The following is an 18,165-nucleotide window of genomic DNA, read 5'->3' on the forward strand; positions in this document are numbered from 1 at the left end:
TTATCAGCTCACTGCGCTGTCAAACTACTTCCACTCAACCGAACATGCATTCAATTAGTTGTCGATTAAATGCTTGCGCTTATAATTTCGCGCTATTTTTGTTGTATTTTTAATTACTCGTTTTTGGTGTGCAAATTTTTTAATATATATTTTTCTAGCGTGTAAAGTAAATGTTTATGCAAAACACCCACGTGTTTACTTAACTACTTAACGACATCCCTTTGACTGCCTCAGGTGTTTTTGGAAGTATTTTTACTGCAGCCTTTTAAAATGCAAATTGCTATTGCTGGCGTTTGCCCATAAATGTTAGTGTGGGAACTAAGCATTCGCAAGTCACATTTGACTTGATAATTAGGTTACCGGGTAAAGGGGATGCTGGTATTCGCAGCTGACGACACTAAAAAATAAAAATAAAAATTAATTTATTTTCTTAAATAAACAAAATGTTTGCAATATAACTTGCAGTGCGGAATTTTTCAGTATTAAATGAGAATTCAAAAATGAAAAGTTCAGTTCGGTAGTCGACAACACAAGCACCCGGCGAATCAGCGACTCTGTAATCGCATGCGCGGCAAGAATTTCCGCTTATTAAATGAGCTAAATAATTATTCCTCACAAATACAGAATATTTATACAAATTAAAATGATTTTTCAAACTTAGTATGGCGTATGACTGACACAATTAATTTTATAAACAAATGAGTTAACTTCTATATTTCACGAAAAAAGTTTGTATATATTTAGCATCTCCTGTTAGTCAGCTAATTACCCATATGTACTTTTACTCATATCAATGATTTCAAAAATTAATGAGGATAATTATTGTAGACTACATCTTTAGAAACACTACTCATGAAAGCTTCAGCAAATTGAGTGATCGTGCTTTCGGAACGCTTCGCGGCTGCTTTATGTATTAATGCGTTACAGCGACATGATTCGAAGTGCTATGACTTATAGAGTGATTTCATCGGTGACCTTCGGCAGCACATCCATATATTTCTTAAAATTATATATCGTGATCAAATCAGTCGCATAGACGCTTAGAAGTCAGTGCATTTTCAAAACGATGACATTTTCAACTTAAACTGATTTCGCTATGAATTTAAATCTATTTTTAATCGCTTTAAAGCACAATTGAGGCTTTACTTTGCGTTTTGCATTTAGTTGAATTCAATTAACGTTACGAGTWGTTAGTTAGTTGACTTAGTTATTTTTCAAGTCGTATAATTATATAGTTAGTAAAATGTCAAAACACTCCCACCTATGTTTTGTTATTATTGTTAATTGTTGTTGTTGTAGTTAGGTGCAATTTAATGACTTTGAAGTCGTAAACTCGCTCTCATTTGACACATTCCAATTGACACCATGAATAACAGAATTGTGAGTAATAAATGGGAGCAATTTCGAGGAACATGAATACAGCCTTTCTTACAGCCAGATCCTTATTTCATTTTAAATTTCAAAAACTCAATTTAATTTTTCATATATTTATATTTCAAATATTTGGGAATATTCTACATAAATTGACTATAAATAGCAAATTTTTTTTACGGAGTCTATCGGTCAATCTGTGAAGTCTAGTGTTCAAAATAAGAATATTTTTGTGATGACGGCATGCCTCTGTGCCAAAAATGGGTAGCGTCTTGTAAATACTTCCCCTAGCTCCCATATATCTAACAAAAATATTTTTGAATTTTCGGTTGACTTTTGCTGCAACTGTCTGACATAATGTAAGCACTTTTCATGAAAAAAGGGATGAGATCAAGCCGAGATGTATAGTCCACATTTACTTAACATATGAATTTTCAAATATCCTCTTGACTTTCTACTTTATCTGTATATTGGTCAACATGTGAGGTGTCTTAAGGAAATTCAGAGGGTCTCAAATCCAAATTTAACTTATATCGGATTATTGTTGAGTATTATATAAGAATAATACTTTGGAAACTTCTGAAACATCCCGGCTTTGATCCTTCCAAGCTGCAATAGTATAAAATGCTCGGTTCTACCCGAACTTAGTCCCTCGTTACTTCTTCTTATTTACCTTTAATTACTTTGATTTGGAGCAAGGCACCAGGGAAACGATCTTGTGGACTTGTCCCGCTTTGGCAAGACTACGCTGTAAGCATCTGGGGTCCCCGAAATATGATACACTGCAGGAGGTATCGAGAGTGAGGCAGCTGTGTCTGTTAAAACTCGCGTCAAGCGTAGATTTCTTAAACCATGACTACTCTTCTTGGACTTAGCAAGTGAACTCCATCTGGTGTAGCAAAGGACCAAAATGGTCCATGCGTAGCCCATTGGCCTACCTAACCTACTTTGAAAGAAATATGTCAGTCTTTCCTTTTAAATTTATTTAACTTCAGCTTTGAACTCGAAACATATATTTTATTTGTTACTAAATTTTAAACAAAAAAATTATTTTCCAATTTTAAATTTCGATTTTGGAATAAAAATAAAATTTCCACTTTTTAACTCTGAAACATTTTCAGATTTTTTTTTATATTTTTTAATTAAAAAATTTGAGTGGGAAATAAAAAAATATTTCATTAGTTCAAAATTATAATTTTAACATTTCATTTGTAAGCCCAAAATTGGAATTGAAAATTTAAGTCTAATATATAATTTAACATTTTATAATTTTTTTTAGCTCTTCCGGAAATCTCGCTTAACTGAAAATATGTTAAATGCAATACATACGCATATATCGCCTTCGAAAAACCCTGACGGAACTGCATTTTGGCACAAATTGTTTATCTGTCATTAGCGCCGAACGCAAAAGTGAAGCGCTTAATTAGCGTGAGCTTGTCAAAAGGAGGCTTTGTGTTGTTCAAATTGTGCGGCGATTACTCATTAAAGCCGAGCTGGCGGTGCGCGCACACAAACACATGTGGTTGCAGGCAAATAGGTAAATACACCTGCGCTTTGCGAAAATTGCTTTCGCACACACACACACATACACACGCACGAGCTTGGCAGCGTTGTCACTCACGGCAAATGATTAAAGCCACCCTCGAACTCGAGTTGGGCGTGATGGGTGCTGGGTGGGCAGCAGTGCGGGCGCAATTGCTGGTAAATGCTATGTGATATATGTATGTATATATGCTATTCAAATACATGCACATGTAATTGCATATGCGCATGCGAACGTCGCTTGGCTTTAAGTACTTAATTTGAACTTATGCTCATATGAAAAAGTGTTCTGTATTGTACTAACTGTTGTTGTTGCTTTTAAAAATACAAATGCTTTGCTAGGCGCTCAACTATTTGCTGTTTGTTGTATTCAAAGCATATGAAATTGTGTTTTTTCCTTAGCAAAGAAAAGCGTTTTCCTCAGCCGCGCAAACTTGTCGTGTTTCAAATATTTTAATGTGATTTTTGCCTTTGTGCGAACCGATCCATTGTTATTTGTTCTACATGTGTTTTTGTTATTGTTGTTGCGTATAGCGTAGTTCAGTGCTAATTTCGATTATCTCATACGTGCACTTAGCGCACTTACTTATAGTATGTATGTATATACCTATGTAATCACCTGTGTGTCAGCCCGTTTGTACTTTCGTAGTTATGTGTTGTTGTTGTTGTTTTTGTTGTTACCTTCTTAGTGTGCGTTTTTGTTGTTATCGTCGTCACTTGTTGCTTTTGTTGCTGTTGACAACGCCACCGTCGCCGCTTGGCCGCTTCAGTCGCGTCACTGTCGCGCGTGTGTGACGTTACAATTTCCCCCCTTTAACTTAAAAGTACAATTCGTTTAATGCGCCACAAAAGGCAAAGTAAAAATTTGTAATATTATTTGATTTCATTTGACTTTTGCTTTCTTCACACACTGCTTGCTTGTTGCATGAGCTGAGCTGCCTTGCCTTTTTGTTCCATTTGTTCTTATGTGCAAAGTTGAGATTTGTATTTATTTGTAATTTGTGCTAACTGAAGTTGGAAGTTTTTCAGTAGTGTACGAGACGCGCTGCCAAACGTTGCGTGTCGTTTTGAGGCTTAGACAAATTGCGATTCCCTTCAATAAGTAGCAAATACTTAGAAATTTCCTTGCTTAATTCAAGGGCGCTTGGAATAATTGAAAGTGCGGTGCTATTTTAACTAATGTGCTTATAAATAGTTTGAGAGCTACTAAAGGTGTACTAATCACAATAAAAAATACAAAAAAAAAAAAAAAAAATCCGGATTTAAGAAGGATTTTCGTCTTGTTGACAAAAGTATACAGATATTATGGTTTCGAAAGTGTTGCAAAATGTTATTGAACATTAAAAAAAATTTAAAAAATATAAAAAAAAAGTAATTTAAAGTGATGCCTAAAACATAATAAATGTAAAAAAGAGAAAATATTTTTCTCAAAATTAATTAATACATAAATTTATGATTTTGACTGCTTCGAAGCTATAATACCCTTCATAAATAAAAACGTTTTTTTTTTCTGTGGAGGAAGCCTAATTAATTTATTTACAAAAAAAAAGTATAATAAAATAAAAAGGAAATTATAAAAAAATTCAAAGTTTTATACAAAAATATTTTTGACAAATAAAAAATGTTTCCATATAAGTATTTGATTCTGAGCGTTCAGTTTCTATGGCAGCTATATGCTATAGTGTTCCGTTATCGGCGGTTCCGACAAATGAACAGATTCTTGATGAGAAAAGGACGCAGGCAAAACTTCAGATTGATATATCAACAAATTAAGGACTAACTGGCGGACAGACAGAGGACAGACGAAAAAAATTATTTGAAAAAAAATTTTTTTTAAAAACAATTTTTTGAAAAAAAAAAATTTTTTTTACGTTATAAAAAAAATTTGATAAAAATATATTAAAAAAAATATATATTATAATATTAAAAAAAAAATATATTTTTTTTATTTAAGGTAAACACAGGAAATAAAAAAAAGTGATTAGAGCAAATCTGTAAAATAAAAATAATAAGTGTCCTGAAAAAGAAAAAAACAAAAAAAACTTTAAGAATTAATGCAAAGTAAAAATTCAACCCAAAAGTGCTCAAGTTTAGAAATAGCAAAACAGCAAAAATATGGCGAATATAAATAAGAAGCTTGCGTTGATACAGTTAATAGCGGTACATTTAATAGCAGCGCAGGCAGATCCGCAACTAGATTTGCCACCACTGAACCTCGACTCTCAAGGCCCAGAATTATTGTACAATTCACTCACACCCAGAACGGCTGCGAGTCCGCTGCAAGCATTGGGCGACTTTGATCGCAGCCAACGCTATGGACCACCCTATTCCAGCGAAGGACTCAATGATGATGGCGCTGATGATTTTAGGGTAATTATTTTCAATAACTCATATAAACATATATAAACTATAAACTCAACTCCACTCCTTTCTCAGAATGGCCAAACTTATGACGAGCGCATGCGCTACGGTTACACTTACACAGCTAGAGCACAGAATTTGACCCGTGCTGCAGCCGATTCACCGTTCAGTGATTACAACAGCAATAATGTGGGATTGCAACAGCGCGAAAGTCCCCGTTATCCCAATCATAATTACGATAACCCCAGCGATCGCTTCGGCAACAACAACCGTTTTGCAGACGGCTTCGATGAGCGCCAGCGTGAACGTTACAATAACGATAATCCCGATCAGGCGCGCTTCAATAATCCAAACAATGACTATAATGCACGTTTCAACGGAAATCAGTCACCAATTGGCGGCAACTTCGATCCGAATAGTCCGTTTAATACAAACAATCCGTATGGCAATGATCGTGGCCGTTTTGATAATCCTTTTAGGCCGAATCAAGATCGTTTCAATTTGAATAATGAACGTTTCTTCGAGAGGCAGCGCTTCCAGCAGGAGCGACGTTATCAAATGGAATTAGAGAAGCTGCGGAATCTGCTGGTGGAGACTGATCATAAGGGTTCACTGGAGTGTACAGCGAATGTGGGAGCTCAGTGGAATTTCGAGACAAATGTGAACGAGCTAACGCAGGCGGAAGCGGTAAGTGGTGAAACGAAGATAGAGAGAGCATAGAGCGAGGGAGAGATATGTAGGTTGGATTAGAATTTAATTGAAAAGTAGAAACAAATGCACGGCAAGTTGTGTGCGGGTGCAATTTTTTTGTAGTGAAACATGGCAGTTATTAATAATGAACCGCTGACTTCCCAAGGTCATTCTCACAAAAGCCATTCGCTTAGCAAATGCAATGCATAGAGACCAAGTAAAAATCCGGCTACTTTTCGTCGCTTGTTCGTTTTTTTTTAGAAAATTTCTCAGCGACTTACAGAGGCTTCAAACCTTTACTGGTGATAATTCTCCCACAAAAAAGTCGCATGTTTTGTTTTCCAATTTTTTGCGTTCGTCGCATTTAACCAATCGGTTTTCTCACGTGCAACGCTGCCTCATTCATTTGGTAGCTGTGATTACTTTGGTTTTTAGTCGTACGTGTTCGCATGTAATGCGGTCAAAGCGGCAGTCGGTCGTCAAGGTTCGACGTGTCTGAAGCACATACAATATGTATGTATCCAAATACATATGCGGGCGTATGTGGGTGTCTCTTTAGATTCCACCTTGAACAGTGAGAATTCAATGCCATAGCAAATTGGCGGTTCCTTGCAAAACAAAACAAAACCGAACTTAAGACGAACAGAAAACCGAAAAGATCACGTTCAAAAGCAAGGTTAAGGTTACCTAGAAAGGCTCTAGGGTTAGATATAGATTACGTCTGTTTTATTTTAAATTACCACAAGGTTTACAATCAAGTTTTTATTTAACTCTAAAATAATTTCAGTATCTTTCTTTGTAATGAAGTCGTAATTGTCTCATTTTAACACTGCTAATTTCCATTTAATTGCTTCTCTTTTTACCAGTTCAATGCGCAACAACATTATGTCGACTTTCTGCGMTTGGTAGCCGAGCAATCGAAGAATATTAACAAAGATCTGATACTCGACCGGCGGCTTTATCGGCAGTTGATGTTGCAGTCGGAAGCCGGACCCAATGCCTTACCGATAGAGACTTTGGATCGCGTAAGTTACCGAAATGAACTCACCGCATTCTCCTAATAATGCTTTATTCTTTAGTATAATCGGCTTATCAATGAGATGCTCTACATCTACAATGAGGCCACCATTTGCGCCTATCAACAGCCCTTTATCTGCAACCTGCGCTATATACCCGATCTGAAGGAGATCATGTCCAAAAGTCGCGACTGGGACGAACTGCAGCACACTTGGGTGGAGTATCATCGCAAAGCGGGACGAGAAATGCGCGATGGTTATGAGCAATTGGTGGATGTGATGAACGAAGTGGCCTATGTAAACAGTAAGTTGTTGTAACGCCACTAAGACACCAATGAGTCAAATAATAATGACCCTAACTATTTCTTGTAGATGTTACAAATGGCGGTGAGTTCTGGTATCTGCCGTATGAGTCGGCCAACTTTCGTCAGGACGTAGAAAATGTATGGGAGCAGATACGTCCACTATACGAGGGTCTACATTCGTATGTGCGTCGTAAGCTGCGCGATTACTATGGACCAAATCGCATTAACCGCATTGCCCCGATACCCTCACATATTCTCGGCAATATGTATGCGCAATCGTGGTCGAACATCTTGGATATAGTTATACCGTTTCCTGGTCGTAAATTGGTCGATGTAACGCCGCGTATGATTGAACAGGGCTATACGCCGTTGTTAATGTTCCAATTGGCGGAGGAGTTTTTCACGTCAATCAACATGTCTGCTGTGGGCCCTGAGTTCTATACTAATTCTGTGCTCGAGCAACCGTTGGACGGACGTCGTGTACTTTGTGAGCCTTCCGCATGGGATTTCTGTAATCGGCATGATTTTCGCGTCAAAACCTGTTCGGAAATTAGTCAAAAGGGGCTGCTGAGCGCTCACCACGAGATGGCGCATATACAGTACTTTTTACAATATCGCCATTTGCCGAAGGTGTTTCGCAATGGTGCTAATCCCGCTTTTCATCAAGCCATAGGCGATGCTATCATGCTATCGGTGTCGACCTCGAAACACTTTCAAACGATTGGCTTGTTGCAACGTTCTGTGGATGAGTCCAGTTATGATATAAACTACCTCATTACAATGGCATTGGATAAGGTGAGTTTTTGTGTGTGAGTAGTGTAGAGCTTAAATATAACAAAATTTTTAAGAAATGTTGCTTAAGATATAATTTTTGCAAATTAATAATGTTATAATATATTGTTGAATACGGGAAATTATTTGCCTCTTTCTTAGGTCGCCTTCTTACCTTTTGCTTTGGCTCTTGACAACTGGCGTTATGATGTCTTCAGCGGGAATACAAATAAACATACGATGAACTGTCACTACTGGAATCTGAGGTTAGTTTTAATTAACCAGTGTTAAATGATAGAAACCGGAGATGAAATATTTTTCATTCACAAATATTAATAACAATTTCATTATCACCTCTACAGAGAACGCTATGGCGGTATTAAGCCACCAGTGCTTCGCTCGGAAAAGGACTTCGACTTGGGCGGAAAGTACCACATACCAGCAAATATACCGTATATTAAGTGAGTAATAGAGTTAAGGCATATACTTAGGGGGAGATGGGCGAAAATGCTATTATATTTGAGTGCGCATATTGAAGAGGTAAACTATAGAGGTTTATATGTTGGTAACACCATCTGGAGTTCATTTTGTCAGTTAAACATTTTAAGGTTGGTTTTCCACTGTTCGTAGAATTGGGTCATTGGTGTTTACCCTTGAAATTAAGTGAAACTTAAGCCTTACTTGCGATCTTCTTTCCGCTTTTATTGGCGCTTCATTTCCAGCCAACATTTCATTTTCTATACACACCCATAAATCCAAAGTTGGAGCACACTTTCCACTTCGCTGCGGTGGAAATTGAAAGTGGGAAATGTCAGCTGCCGCGAAATATAATTCAGGTTTCTTTTGTGCGACTTTCTTTACTTTACTTAGTAATTTGTACTATTGGTCATATTACCGTTACATTCATGAGAGTACAATGTGTGCCACTGTTTACGTTCTCCTGAAAGAGTCGCTTTGTTATGATTTAATCTTTATTTTATTTGGTTGTTGTTACTTTTTCCTTGGCGTTTATTGGTTTGCTTAACATATATACGTTGACTTTGGTGATTGACCTGCGGCCAGTGCTGCCAAAGTCGTCGCTTACTTTGACCCAGTAAACTGCTTTTCATGCTTCACCCATAATCAGCTACAATATATTGTGTTGTATAACAACAAAACAATAACAACATATGGATAGCTGTTGCTCATTCGTGCGGTCGTGTCTTAACGCCGACATTGTACATCGAAACTGCAGACGCAATGGCGTTTTTATGTGTGTTAGGCGGCGGAGGAAGAGCAGTTGCTGTTATTGAAAAGCATAAGGGGAATGAATGTGTGGGAACACTGTTGTGAAAAATATTTGTGGAAAGCTAGTAAAACACACCCATTTCGAAGCTGCACCTGACGATGTCATTGACTGATACAATTAGCTGCGGATCGCCGCTTGTTATGTAATGTTGTGTGACTTGCGCAATGCAAGTTTGCGTGTTTGCTTGTGCCTGTAATGAGAGCGATTATGTTAATACTAAATAATTTAACGTGCAAATTTAATGGTAATAATTTCGAAATTTAGCGACGATGATATATAAGAGGATATTTGTATGGATTTATTTAGTAAGGGTGTATTCCAGTCTAGAGGCTCGCGTTTTTGGCAATTGGTACAAAAAACAAAAAAACAAAAAAAATAACAAAAAAAAAAAAAAACAATTTGATATTTTTACTATGAAGTTTTTGTCATGTCTTTATTTATATTTAAAGAGTAATCAAAATTAAGTAATAAAAAATTGATTTCATTGAGTTATGCGACCTTGAGGTAAAGTAGAGAGGGATAAGGGTGTGCTTTCGTCGCCATTATTTCTACCTTTGTGGTCATCTGAAAAATTAAACAATATTGGAATCTTGATTAATAGGAACGTCGCTATTTTTAAATATCTTAACTTTGAAATTAAGATTTTTTTTTTATTTTTTAAAATTTCTAGACCCTTTAGGTAGCCATTATTAACTCTGTAGACGTAGACACGGCGATTATAACCGAGTTAACAACAGCGTGCCAGTCATTTGTTTCTTTTCGCTACTTGGCGCCAATCGGAGATTCCAAACGAATCATGGTCCTTCTCCACCTGGTCTTTCCTGTTTCCCCCGGCGGACACTGCGTCAAATACGTTCAGAGCTGGAGTGTTTTCGTCTATTCGGACAACATGACCCAGCCATCGTAACTGATGTTTCTTAATTCGCCGACCAATTCAATATCGTCAGCTCATCGTTCCATCGAATGCGATATTCGCCGTGGGCAACGCGCAAAGGGCCATAAATCTATCGCAAAGCCTTTCTCTCGAAAAGTCGCAACGTCGACTTATCAGATGTTGTCATTACATGCCTCTGCACCATATAGCAGGACGTCAATAATGAGTTTCTCAATTGCCAACTTAGCTTCGAAGTTATGACCGTCAACATTGACTTGTGTGCCTAATATCGAGTGCGACAACTGTTTGTTTGATGACAGGAGATATTTTGTCTTGCCCTCGTGCACTATCAAACCCATTTGCTTCTGAAGAAGTCGGACGAAATAGAGTCGCCTTATCTGAAACCTCGATTGGTATCGAACGACTCGGAGAGATCCTGCTCGATTCTAATGGAGCTTTTTGTATTGCTCAATGTCAGTTTACACAGCTGTATTAGTTTTGCGGGGATACCACATTTCTTTCGTGCTGTCAAAAGCAGCTTTGAAATCGACGAAGGGTGGTCTGTGTCGATTCTTTTTTCACGGCGCTTTTCCAAGATTTGGCGATGTGGAGGAGACATATCCCACGGTAGTTGGCTCAGATTGTGGGGTCTCCCTTTTTGTGGACCATATTTTACAAAGAAGCTGATGCATGCTCCTTATCAGTTCTTCGCCGCCATCCGCTCTCCGCTTTGTTGTTCTTTAGACGGGTAATTGCTTCTTCATGGTTGAGCAAGGGAAAGTATCATCCATCGTCAACGATTGGTGAATCGGGCTCGTTTTCTCCTGGCGTTGTATGTACTTTCACTTCCATTCAGCAGGCCGGAGAAGTATCTCACCATAATTTTGGTATGCTCTTGACATATAGGTTACACCATTCATACAAGCTTGGCACTAATTCTTCATCTCACAATAATATCGCGCTATAAATATTCACTGATTAAAATTACTTCTTTCTTCTTTTGCTAAAAATCGGCAGAGTTATATCTAAGAAAGTTTAAAAAGAAAGTTTTCCAAAAATTTCAATAAATAATTCTTGATCTCACCATAATTCCAAGCTCTAATTATACCCATCGAAGAGTAGAACTTCTTTCAGCACATCAGCAGAGTTATCTCCTATAGGGGTTATACAGTTCTTAAAAGTTTTCCACTCATGCTTCATTTCATCATAACTTCACTCAAGATTTAGTTGCCGTTGTTTCTTTGTCAATATTTCGACATGTACATATTTTTGGTTTTAGCTCCCAAACATTGTTCGAAAAACAAGGGATAAACATTCGAAGTTATAAAATTCTTTATTCCCATGTTGATTCTTCGTTAATTATATTCCATTAGATTTTACTTTGCACATTGTTAGTAGTACCGAAAGTGGCAACTGACATGTGGCAGCTGACAAGACCTTGTCTCCACGATTAGCACGCGTCAAATTAAACGGCACATCACTGAGCTGTCAAATTCTCGAAACTAGTTAATTATCAACTGTCAATTTACTACGAATTTACAAGCAGAAACCCGAAGGGGCACGACTGAGCCGAATATGTAGTAGCCGACACGTCCATTTGCTGCACTCACACGCTTGGCACTGAGGTGGGCCAAAAATAGTAAATCGTTGCTGCCTGAATGAAGTGACCACATTAAATAGTTAAAAAAGTCACGAGTGCACACCGAATTGACACATCCAGATATGACTGGTGGTCTGGTGTGTTTAATTCACTCAAAAATATTATTTATATCAAAAAGCGCTGTCGGCGGCATTTCGCGCTGACATTCGTCGCTATCAAAGGAACACAATGTACGTATGCGCACAAAAGCTTGCCAACAATGACCAACTGTGACCGCAATTAACCCAGTTTTTCGGCATATTGTTGGATGCTTTTCGGGCCATTGTGGAGGAGCAGCGGCCAACGCAGACGCAAACAAGCTACAGCTGAAGAAACTTTTATTTCTAAAGCAACAATAGTAACAACCATTCCAGCTTAACTAGCAACAACAAGCCAAACAAAGTAGTACATGAAAAAAGAAAGAAAAATTGTAAAGGCGAAATTTGCATAATTTTTTTGGGGCCATTCAAAAATGACAGTCTGATAACGAATCGCGCTTTATGGGCAATTATTGTGATTGAATTCGTAATGTGGATGTGCGAGAAGAAGTGTTGGCCATTAACTGTGTCAGAGATGTGGTGACAATAATAACCGCCGCGCGACTCTTCACTGAATTGGCAAGCAACTTGCTGGCGCACTAAGCAAGTAGTCGGCGATTATGTAATAGCATAATCATGGCAGGTGCTAATACGCACGCTACGATCATATACCGATCATATACTATAATTAACGGAACAAGTGTTGAAAGATTGAGTTTATGTAGTTCGTACTTTCTTGCGCTTGTGGGAATGCTGCCAAATTGTAAAATTTAAATACTCGTATATATGTAAGTAAGTAAGGTGGAGTAAGTCCGCAGGTGGCCTGTAATATTGGAGTATTGTAAACCATTCAGCCAAATGTTGAAATAGGCAGCAAGCTGGCTGCTTGAATTAATAGCGTCTCAAGAAAATTACTTGCTCTGATTAAAAAATAATAAAACAATCTAAAATTGTTCAGTGTGGTTGCACTGAAACTATTATACCCTACACGAATGCAAAATATTGCTTATAAGAACTTTTATTGGTCGGTTTGTTAGGTAGCTATATAGTGACCCGATTTTAACAATTTCTTTGAATATTGCAACATTGCTCCTGCAAAATCTCACATAAATATCTTTTAAAATGAAAAAGTTTTTCATACAAGCACTTTATTTCGAATGTTCACTTTCTATGGCAACTATATGCTGTAGTGAACCAATCTGAAGTATGAGCAGTTCTTCATAAATTGAGGAACTAATCTCACTCGAATCAGCTCGTCATGCTGCTCAGTTATATATTGGATAGTCGAAAAAGGCTTTTCGTATGAATTTTTTATGTCTAAAACGTTTTATTTCGGGGTTTCAAACATCCTTAATATTACATAGTATAAATATTCATATATTTGTAAATAATATCAGAAATTTTAGAGAAAAAACAATTGTAAAGCAATACTTATTTAAAAATTTTAATAAATATTCTAATTCAATAATAACAATATGCGTTTTGATTTAAAAATACAAAATGCGCTTTATTTAACATTTGAAATTTTCTTCAAAGTTTGAAAATGAATTCCCGAAATCAAAGCTGCGCTTACAGTCTGCCTTCACGCGCCTTGCAATTGCTCATTCAATGCAATGCATTATTGCCACATGCTCTTATGCATGTGTTAGTGCACAGAAACTCATTAAAATTAAGCCAAGAAACGAGCAAAAAGCCAAGCAGTGCAATCACTATTAAATATTGCAACATCTGAAATCAATTATTGCCGACACTCAAAGTGATTGCGACCAGAGAATACTGTTGCAATATAATGCGCGCCACAACAAAAGCAATACGTAGTAATAATAGTGCCTCAAATAAGTGCGCTGATTCGCGACTGTTTGCCAAATTTTTCATTGGCGCGCGATTATACTCAAAAGCTAAGCGATATTGCCGCATTATGTTGTATGGTAAACTTAAGGGTGGCATAAGAAATGCTTGAAAAAATTATAATGACAACGAAAAGTATAGGTATTGTCACCTACTAATTTAAAGAGTAGAGCAAAGTGGGCTTATGGCAGTTTTTAGAAAGGAATTTCTGTTTCTGTTTCTGTTCTGTTGTTCTAGCTATCTTTACTTCAGCTAGGAGTGGTATATTAAATATTTTTGAAAGATTCATCATTGTATGAATATGTTCGGAAATCAAATGATCTGATAGCTTATAATCATTTTTAATGTAATAATATTAATATTATGTATTATTATAAATATAAAAAAAAAGTTGAAGTTTGATAAGAAATACCAAAAGACTTTTTCGACTACCGTTATTAAGTATTGACTATTGAACAATCAGTAGTTGAATTTTGTTAGCAATTTTTGAAGCAACCGTTTTCTATATATGAACCGATGTCTGAATGTGAGTTTGAAGTCTGTAAGATTTTATTATGAAGAAATGTAGGAATTATATTAGAGCTATGAGGAGGAATTTAGCTTAATGAGCAACAGCACCAAATATTTAAGCAATTATTATTTTTTTGTCTAATTTTAATTTTTATTTTTTTGATTATAATATATATTTTACATTAAGATATATAGAAAAATAAGAAATTATTTTATTTTTGGTATTTATGTTGGAAGTTTTTATAAAGCAATCGCTTTAAATGCCAACATTTTTGTCATTGAAAGAGTTATCAAAATTTCTTATAAATTTCAAATCAATAAATAGGCATTCATTTGTTTGGTTTTTAAATCGAATAATCGTTTTATTTCACATTTCATCATTACATCAACAACTTACATATTTCATACATTTTAACAGTTATTTGGTAGTAGTAAATAGTATGTTTTTTTTCATTTTTTTATAAATTTTTTCGTACATATTTTTTGTAATTATCGCTATATATTTGCCTTAGGTTTTCAGTTTTGATTTCAATGTAAAAAAAAAATCATATAAAAATCGTATAAAAAATCATAAACTAAACAAAAAAAAAAAAAAAAAATGAATAAAAAATAATAATACAATACGGTCACACTAACTCACGCAGGAGCATTACTTAAACTAGTTTTTTGTTTCACGCTTTACACTTTTACTGTGTGCAGCATTTGCGAATATCGTAGAATAGAGTCGAGTATGTAGATATATTGTAAGAAGTAGCTATGTAAGTTATAATTGCATTTGCATATAAGAATATTGTCTCTATAAATGTCTGCAGGTATGTGTTGCATATTTAACTATGTAATATATAGTTAGCGAGCTATTAAAAATATATATTTTATTATTACAGCACGATTAACACTATTACTTTACTAAACAGAGTTGATTATGTTCATAAACATATTTACATAGACATGTACTTTGATATGCGCTTAGCGTTGAGCGAATCTCAAAAGCGTTTAAACCTGCAAGTTTCTTAAGCATTCACCGCAGCTAATGCCAATTACTCACATATAACGCTACATACACAGATAGCTATACTCATGCTGGCATATATATATACTTTCTCCAATGGGAGTAAATCAACGCAAAACAACAACAAGATCATTTGTCATTTATCACTTAAACTCGAAGTCGAACGCCACCGGCAAGGCAACGCTGGGAAATGCACCTGCGAAAGCTCGTGCGCCTTTGAACTGTGTTCCCAAATCGCATGCGTTGTTTGCTGGTGGTGTGCGGAGGACGCGATTGGCCATGTCACAGGAACCCCACCCTGTTGGACGTGTCGCAACGGCGCCAAATATCACTGTTGGTCGGAATACTGTGTTATATATTCCTCTGTACAACTTGAAAACTGCTTAAAAAACACTTAAAACTAATTATTCATTATATTGCCTATATGTATATGAGTAAAAAAGTATGTTACTTGTTGAGTTTGTATAAAAAAAAATTATGGCTTAAGCTAAAATCGTATCAAATGTACATACAAAAAATAATAATTGGTAAAAGATCAGTTATATTTTTATGTGTGTAAAGTACGTGTCTCTCAAATTCCAAAACGTTTCGCCTAATTCGAGTTCCAAAACGTTCCAATATCACGATCACGCGGTTACGGTATATCCTACTCAATCTTCTCATACTCCATACAACGCTCTCGCGAGCCACAAACTCCACATCCTTTTGATTTCCAGCTGGTCCGTTCTAACGTCGCACATTCATAAGCCTTTCTCAGTTTATTACTCAATGCTGTAACGAAAAAAAGAGGGAGAGATAGGGAAGGAACGAATGTGTTGCGGAGTGAACGTTCACGGAGCGAAAGGCAAAGGCATTTAGGCAAAATGTGTATGAATGAGAGAGAGAGAGAGAGTGAGATAGAATTGCCATATTAGTATTCATGCTCCTCATGTTCGTATTCGCCAAAAGATTCCACCTCATGACCACCAAAGTCGTGGCTCTCCTCATGATGATATTCCTCATGATGGACAGGCTCGTGAATTTCCTTGTGTACGAATACGGGTTCCTTGTAAGAGACGTGTTTCTCGTGGTATTCGGGCACGTGCTTTTCAATGTGAACGGGCACTGGTTTTTCGACGGGTACCTTGACTGGATAGGGCACATGTTTTTCAACCTTGACTGGGATTTCCTTGATGACTGGGTATGGGGCTGGTACTGGAACTTTGACTTCGTATGGTACGGGTTTCTCAACATGCACTGGCACGGGGTTGTCATAGGGCACATGCACTGGTACGGGCACCTTCTTGATCACTGGCACTGGCACTGGTTTCTCAACATGATATGGTACTGGTTTTTCAACATGATAAGGCACTGGCTTGTCGACATGCACCTTGACTGGGTAGTGGACGACCTTCTCGACTGGGTATGGTTTGTCGACATGCACGTGCACCTTCACGGGGTAGTGCACCTTCTTTTCAACTGGATATGGTGCGGGTACATGCACTTTCACTGGTACATGAACCTTCTTCTCAACTGGGTATGGCGCGGGCACGTAAACTTTGACAGGCACTGGGCGATCATAGTGCACATGCACGGGTACGGGGACCTTCTTCTCAACTGGATAAGGCGCAGGCACTTCATGCGGCACCTTTACGATTTCCTTGACCTCATATGGTACATGCTTGACCACTGGGTATGGTTTGGGCACTTTCACCTCAATTGGCACGGGTATATGTTTTTCGACGGGCACATGTACAACCTTCTCGACGGGGTATGGTTCGGGCACCTTCTTGATGATGGTCACTGTTTTTTCCTCATGAATCGGATGATGATGGTATGAGTGATGGTAGTCCTCGAAATGATGTAGGCCACGTTTGGTTTTGGTGCTGTCGCTATCGTCGGCAGCAGCGGCGGAGGATTCCTTGGCACCTTCCTTGGCGGGTTCAGCGGATTTGGTTTCGACAGCCTTTTCGTCTTCGGCGCGCGTGCTGATGGCCAGCAGCAACACCAGGGCGAGCAATGATGCTGAACGCTGTTGCGGGAGAGAGAGTGAGAGAGAGAGAGAGCAGGGAACGAGTTAAAAGAGGATGGGATAAAAAGAAGGGTTTGGAGAGAAGAAGTAGTTGTTGCAAAATTTCAGTAGATTTTTTTTGTGGCGATGTAATTTTTTTTTATTTTCGAAAAGTAAGAAAATTTTGGGAAATGTAGAAGGAGGAGGAAGCATAAGTATTAGTAAATTTCCGTTTTAATATAGTGGAATAATTGTTTCAATATTGTAATTTCTGCAATTGGGATAATGGGTTTACTAAGTTGATAATAAAGAGTTTAAAATGAATTAGTTTCAAGTAAAGAAGCAGTTAGTTACACTGTAGCCTTTTTGATGGTATCTCATAAATCTTTTAGAAGCCAAATTTGTTCCTATAATAACTTTAAAATACATTGAAAAAAAAAATTTTTAATTTTTTTAAAATTTTTTTAAATTTTTTTTATTTTAATAATAATTGTAATATTTTTCGGTAGTTTTGAAAAGGAATTCTAAAGTCAGTAAAAGTTGTTAATTAAAAAGTAATTTTAGTATTTTAAAGATTAAAGAAATATTTATTTGCTCAAAAATAGAAGTATGAAATTTTAGAAAAAATGTTAAGCAAGAAGAATTACTTTTATTTAAATAATATTTTTAATATTTTTTGTAATTATGAAAATGTGTAATTTGAAAGTATTTTGTATTTAAAGCGTAAATTTAATATTTTTTTATCAAAAAAAAAAAAAAAATTTTTTTTTGAAGAAAAGCTTGAAGGCAGTATTTTTGACTTTAATGTAATTTAAATTACTTTGCATTTCTGGTTAATTTTTAAGCAACTTTATCTTGAAAAAAAAATTTTTGAAAAATTTAAAACATTTTTTTTTGTAATAATAAAATAGTG

General features: G+C 36.5%; 2 protein-coding genes across 3 annotated transcripts in view; one reads left to right on the forward strand and one right to left on the reverse strand.

The window, feature by feature from the left end:
- The first annotated feature begins 4,888 nt into the window (after positions 1-4,888).
- On the forward strand, positions 4,889-8,521 carry LOC108968106 (angiotensin-converting enzyme). Its single transcript, XM_018931888.1, has 7 exons — positions 4,889-5,283; positions 5,350-5,961; positions 6,831-6,989; positions 7,044-7,284; positions 7,353-8,080; positions 8,219-8,322; positions 8,419-8,521. Exons 1-7 carry the CDS (start codon positions 5,029-5,031, stop codon positions 8,519-8,521), a joined length of 2,202 nt encoding a protein of 733 aa, XP_018787433.1. The 5' UTR covers positions 4,889-5,028.
- A 6,518-nt stretch (positions 8,522-15,039) lies between these two features.
- The window catches only part of LOC108968109 (skin secretory protein xP2), a 4,897-nt gene continuing 1,771 nt past the window's right edge, over positions 15,040-18,165 (reverse strand). Inside the window, exons 3-4 of one of the 2 annotated variants that reach the window (XM_018931894.1) lie at positions 16,218-17,273; positions 15,040-16,033 (exon numbers count right to left, since the gene is read on the reverse strand). In XM_018931894.1, the coding sequence (XP_018787439.1) occupies positions 16,028-16,033; positions 16,218-17,273 (1,062 nt within the window). In that variant the 3' untranslated portion in view covers positions 15,040-16,027. Of the gene's footprint in view, positions 17,274-18,165 lie in introns of both variants that reach the window. The other variant, XM_018931892.1, reaches the window with a different exon arrangement.

The sequence above is a fragment of the Bactrocera latifrons genome, unplaced genomic scaffold, assembly GCF_001853355.1.
Source record: "Bactrocera latifrons isolate USDA-ARS-PBARC rearing strain unplaced genomic scaffold, ASM185335v1 scaffold_203, whole genome shotgun sequence".
Taxonomy (NCBI): domain Eukaryota; kingdom Metazoa; phylum Arthropoda; class Insecta; order Diptera; family Tephritidae; genus Bactrocera; species Bactrocera latifrons.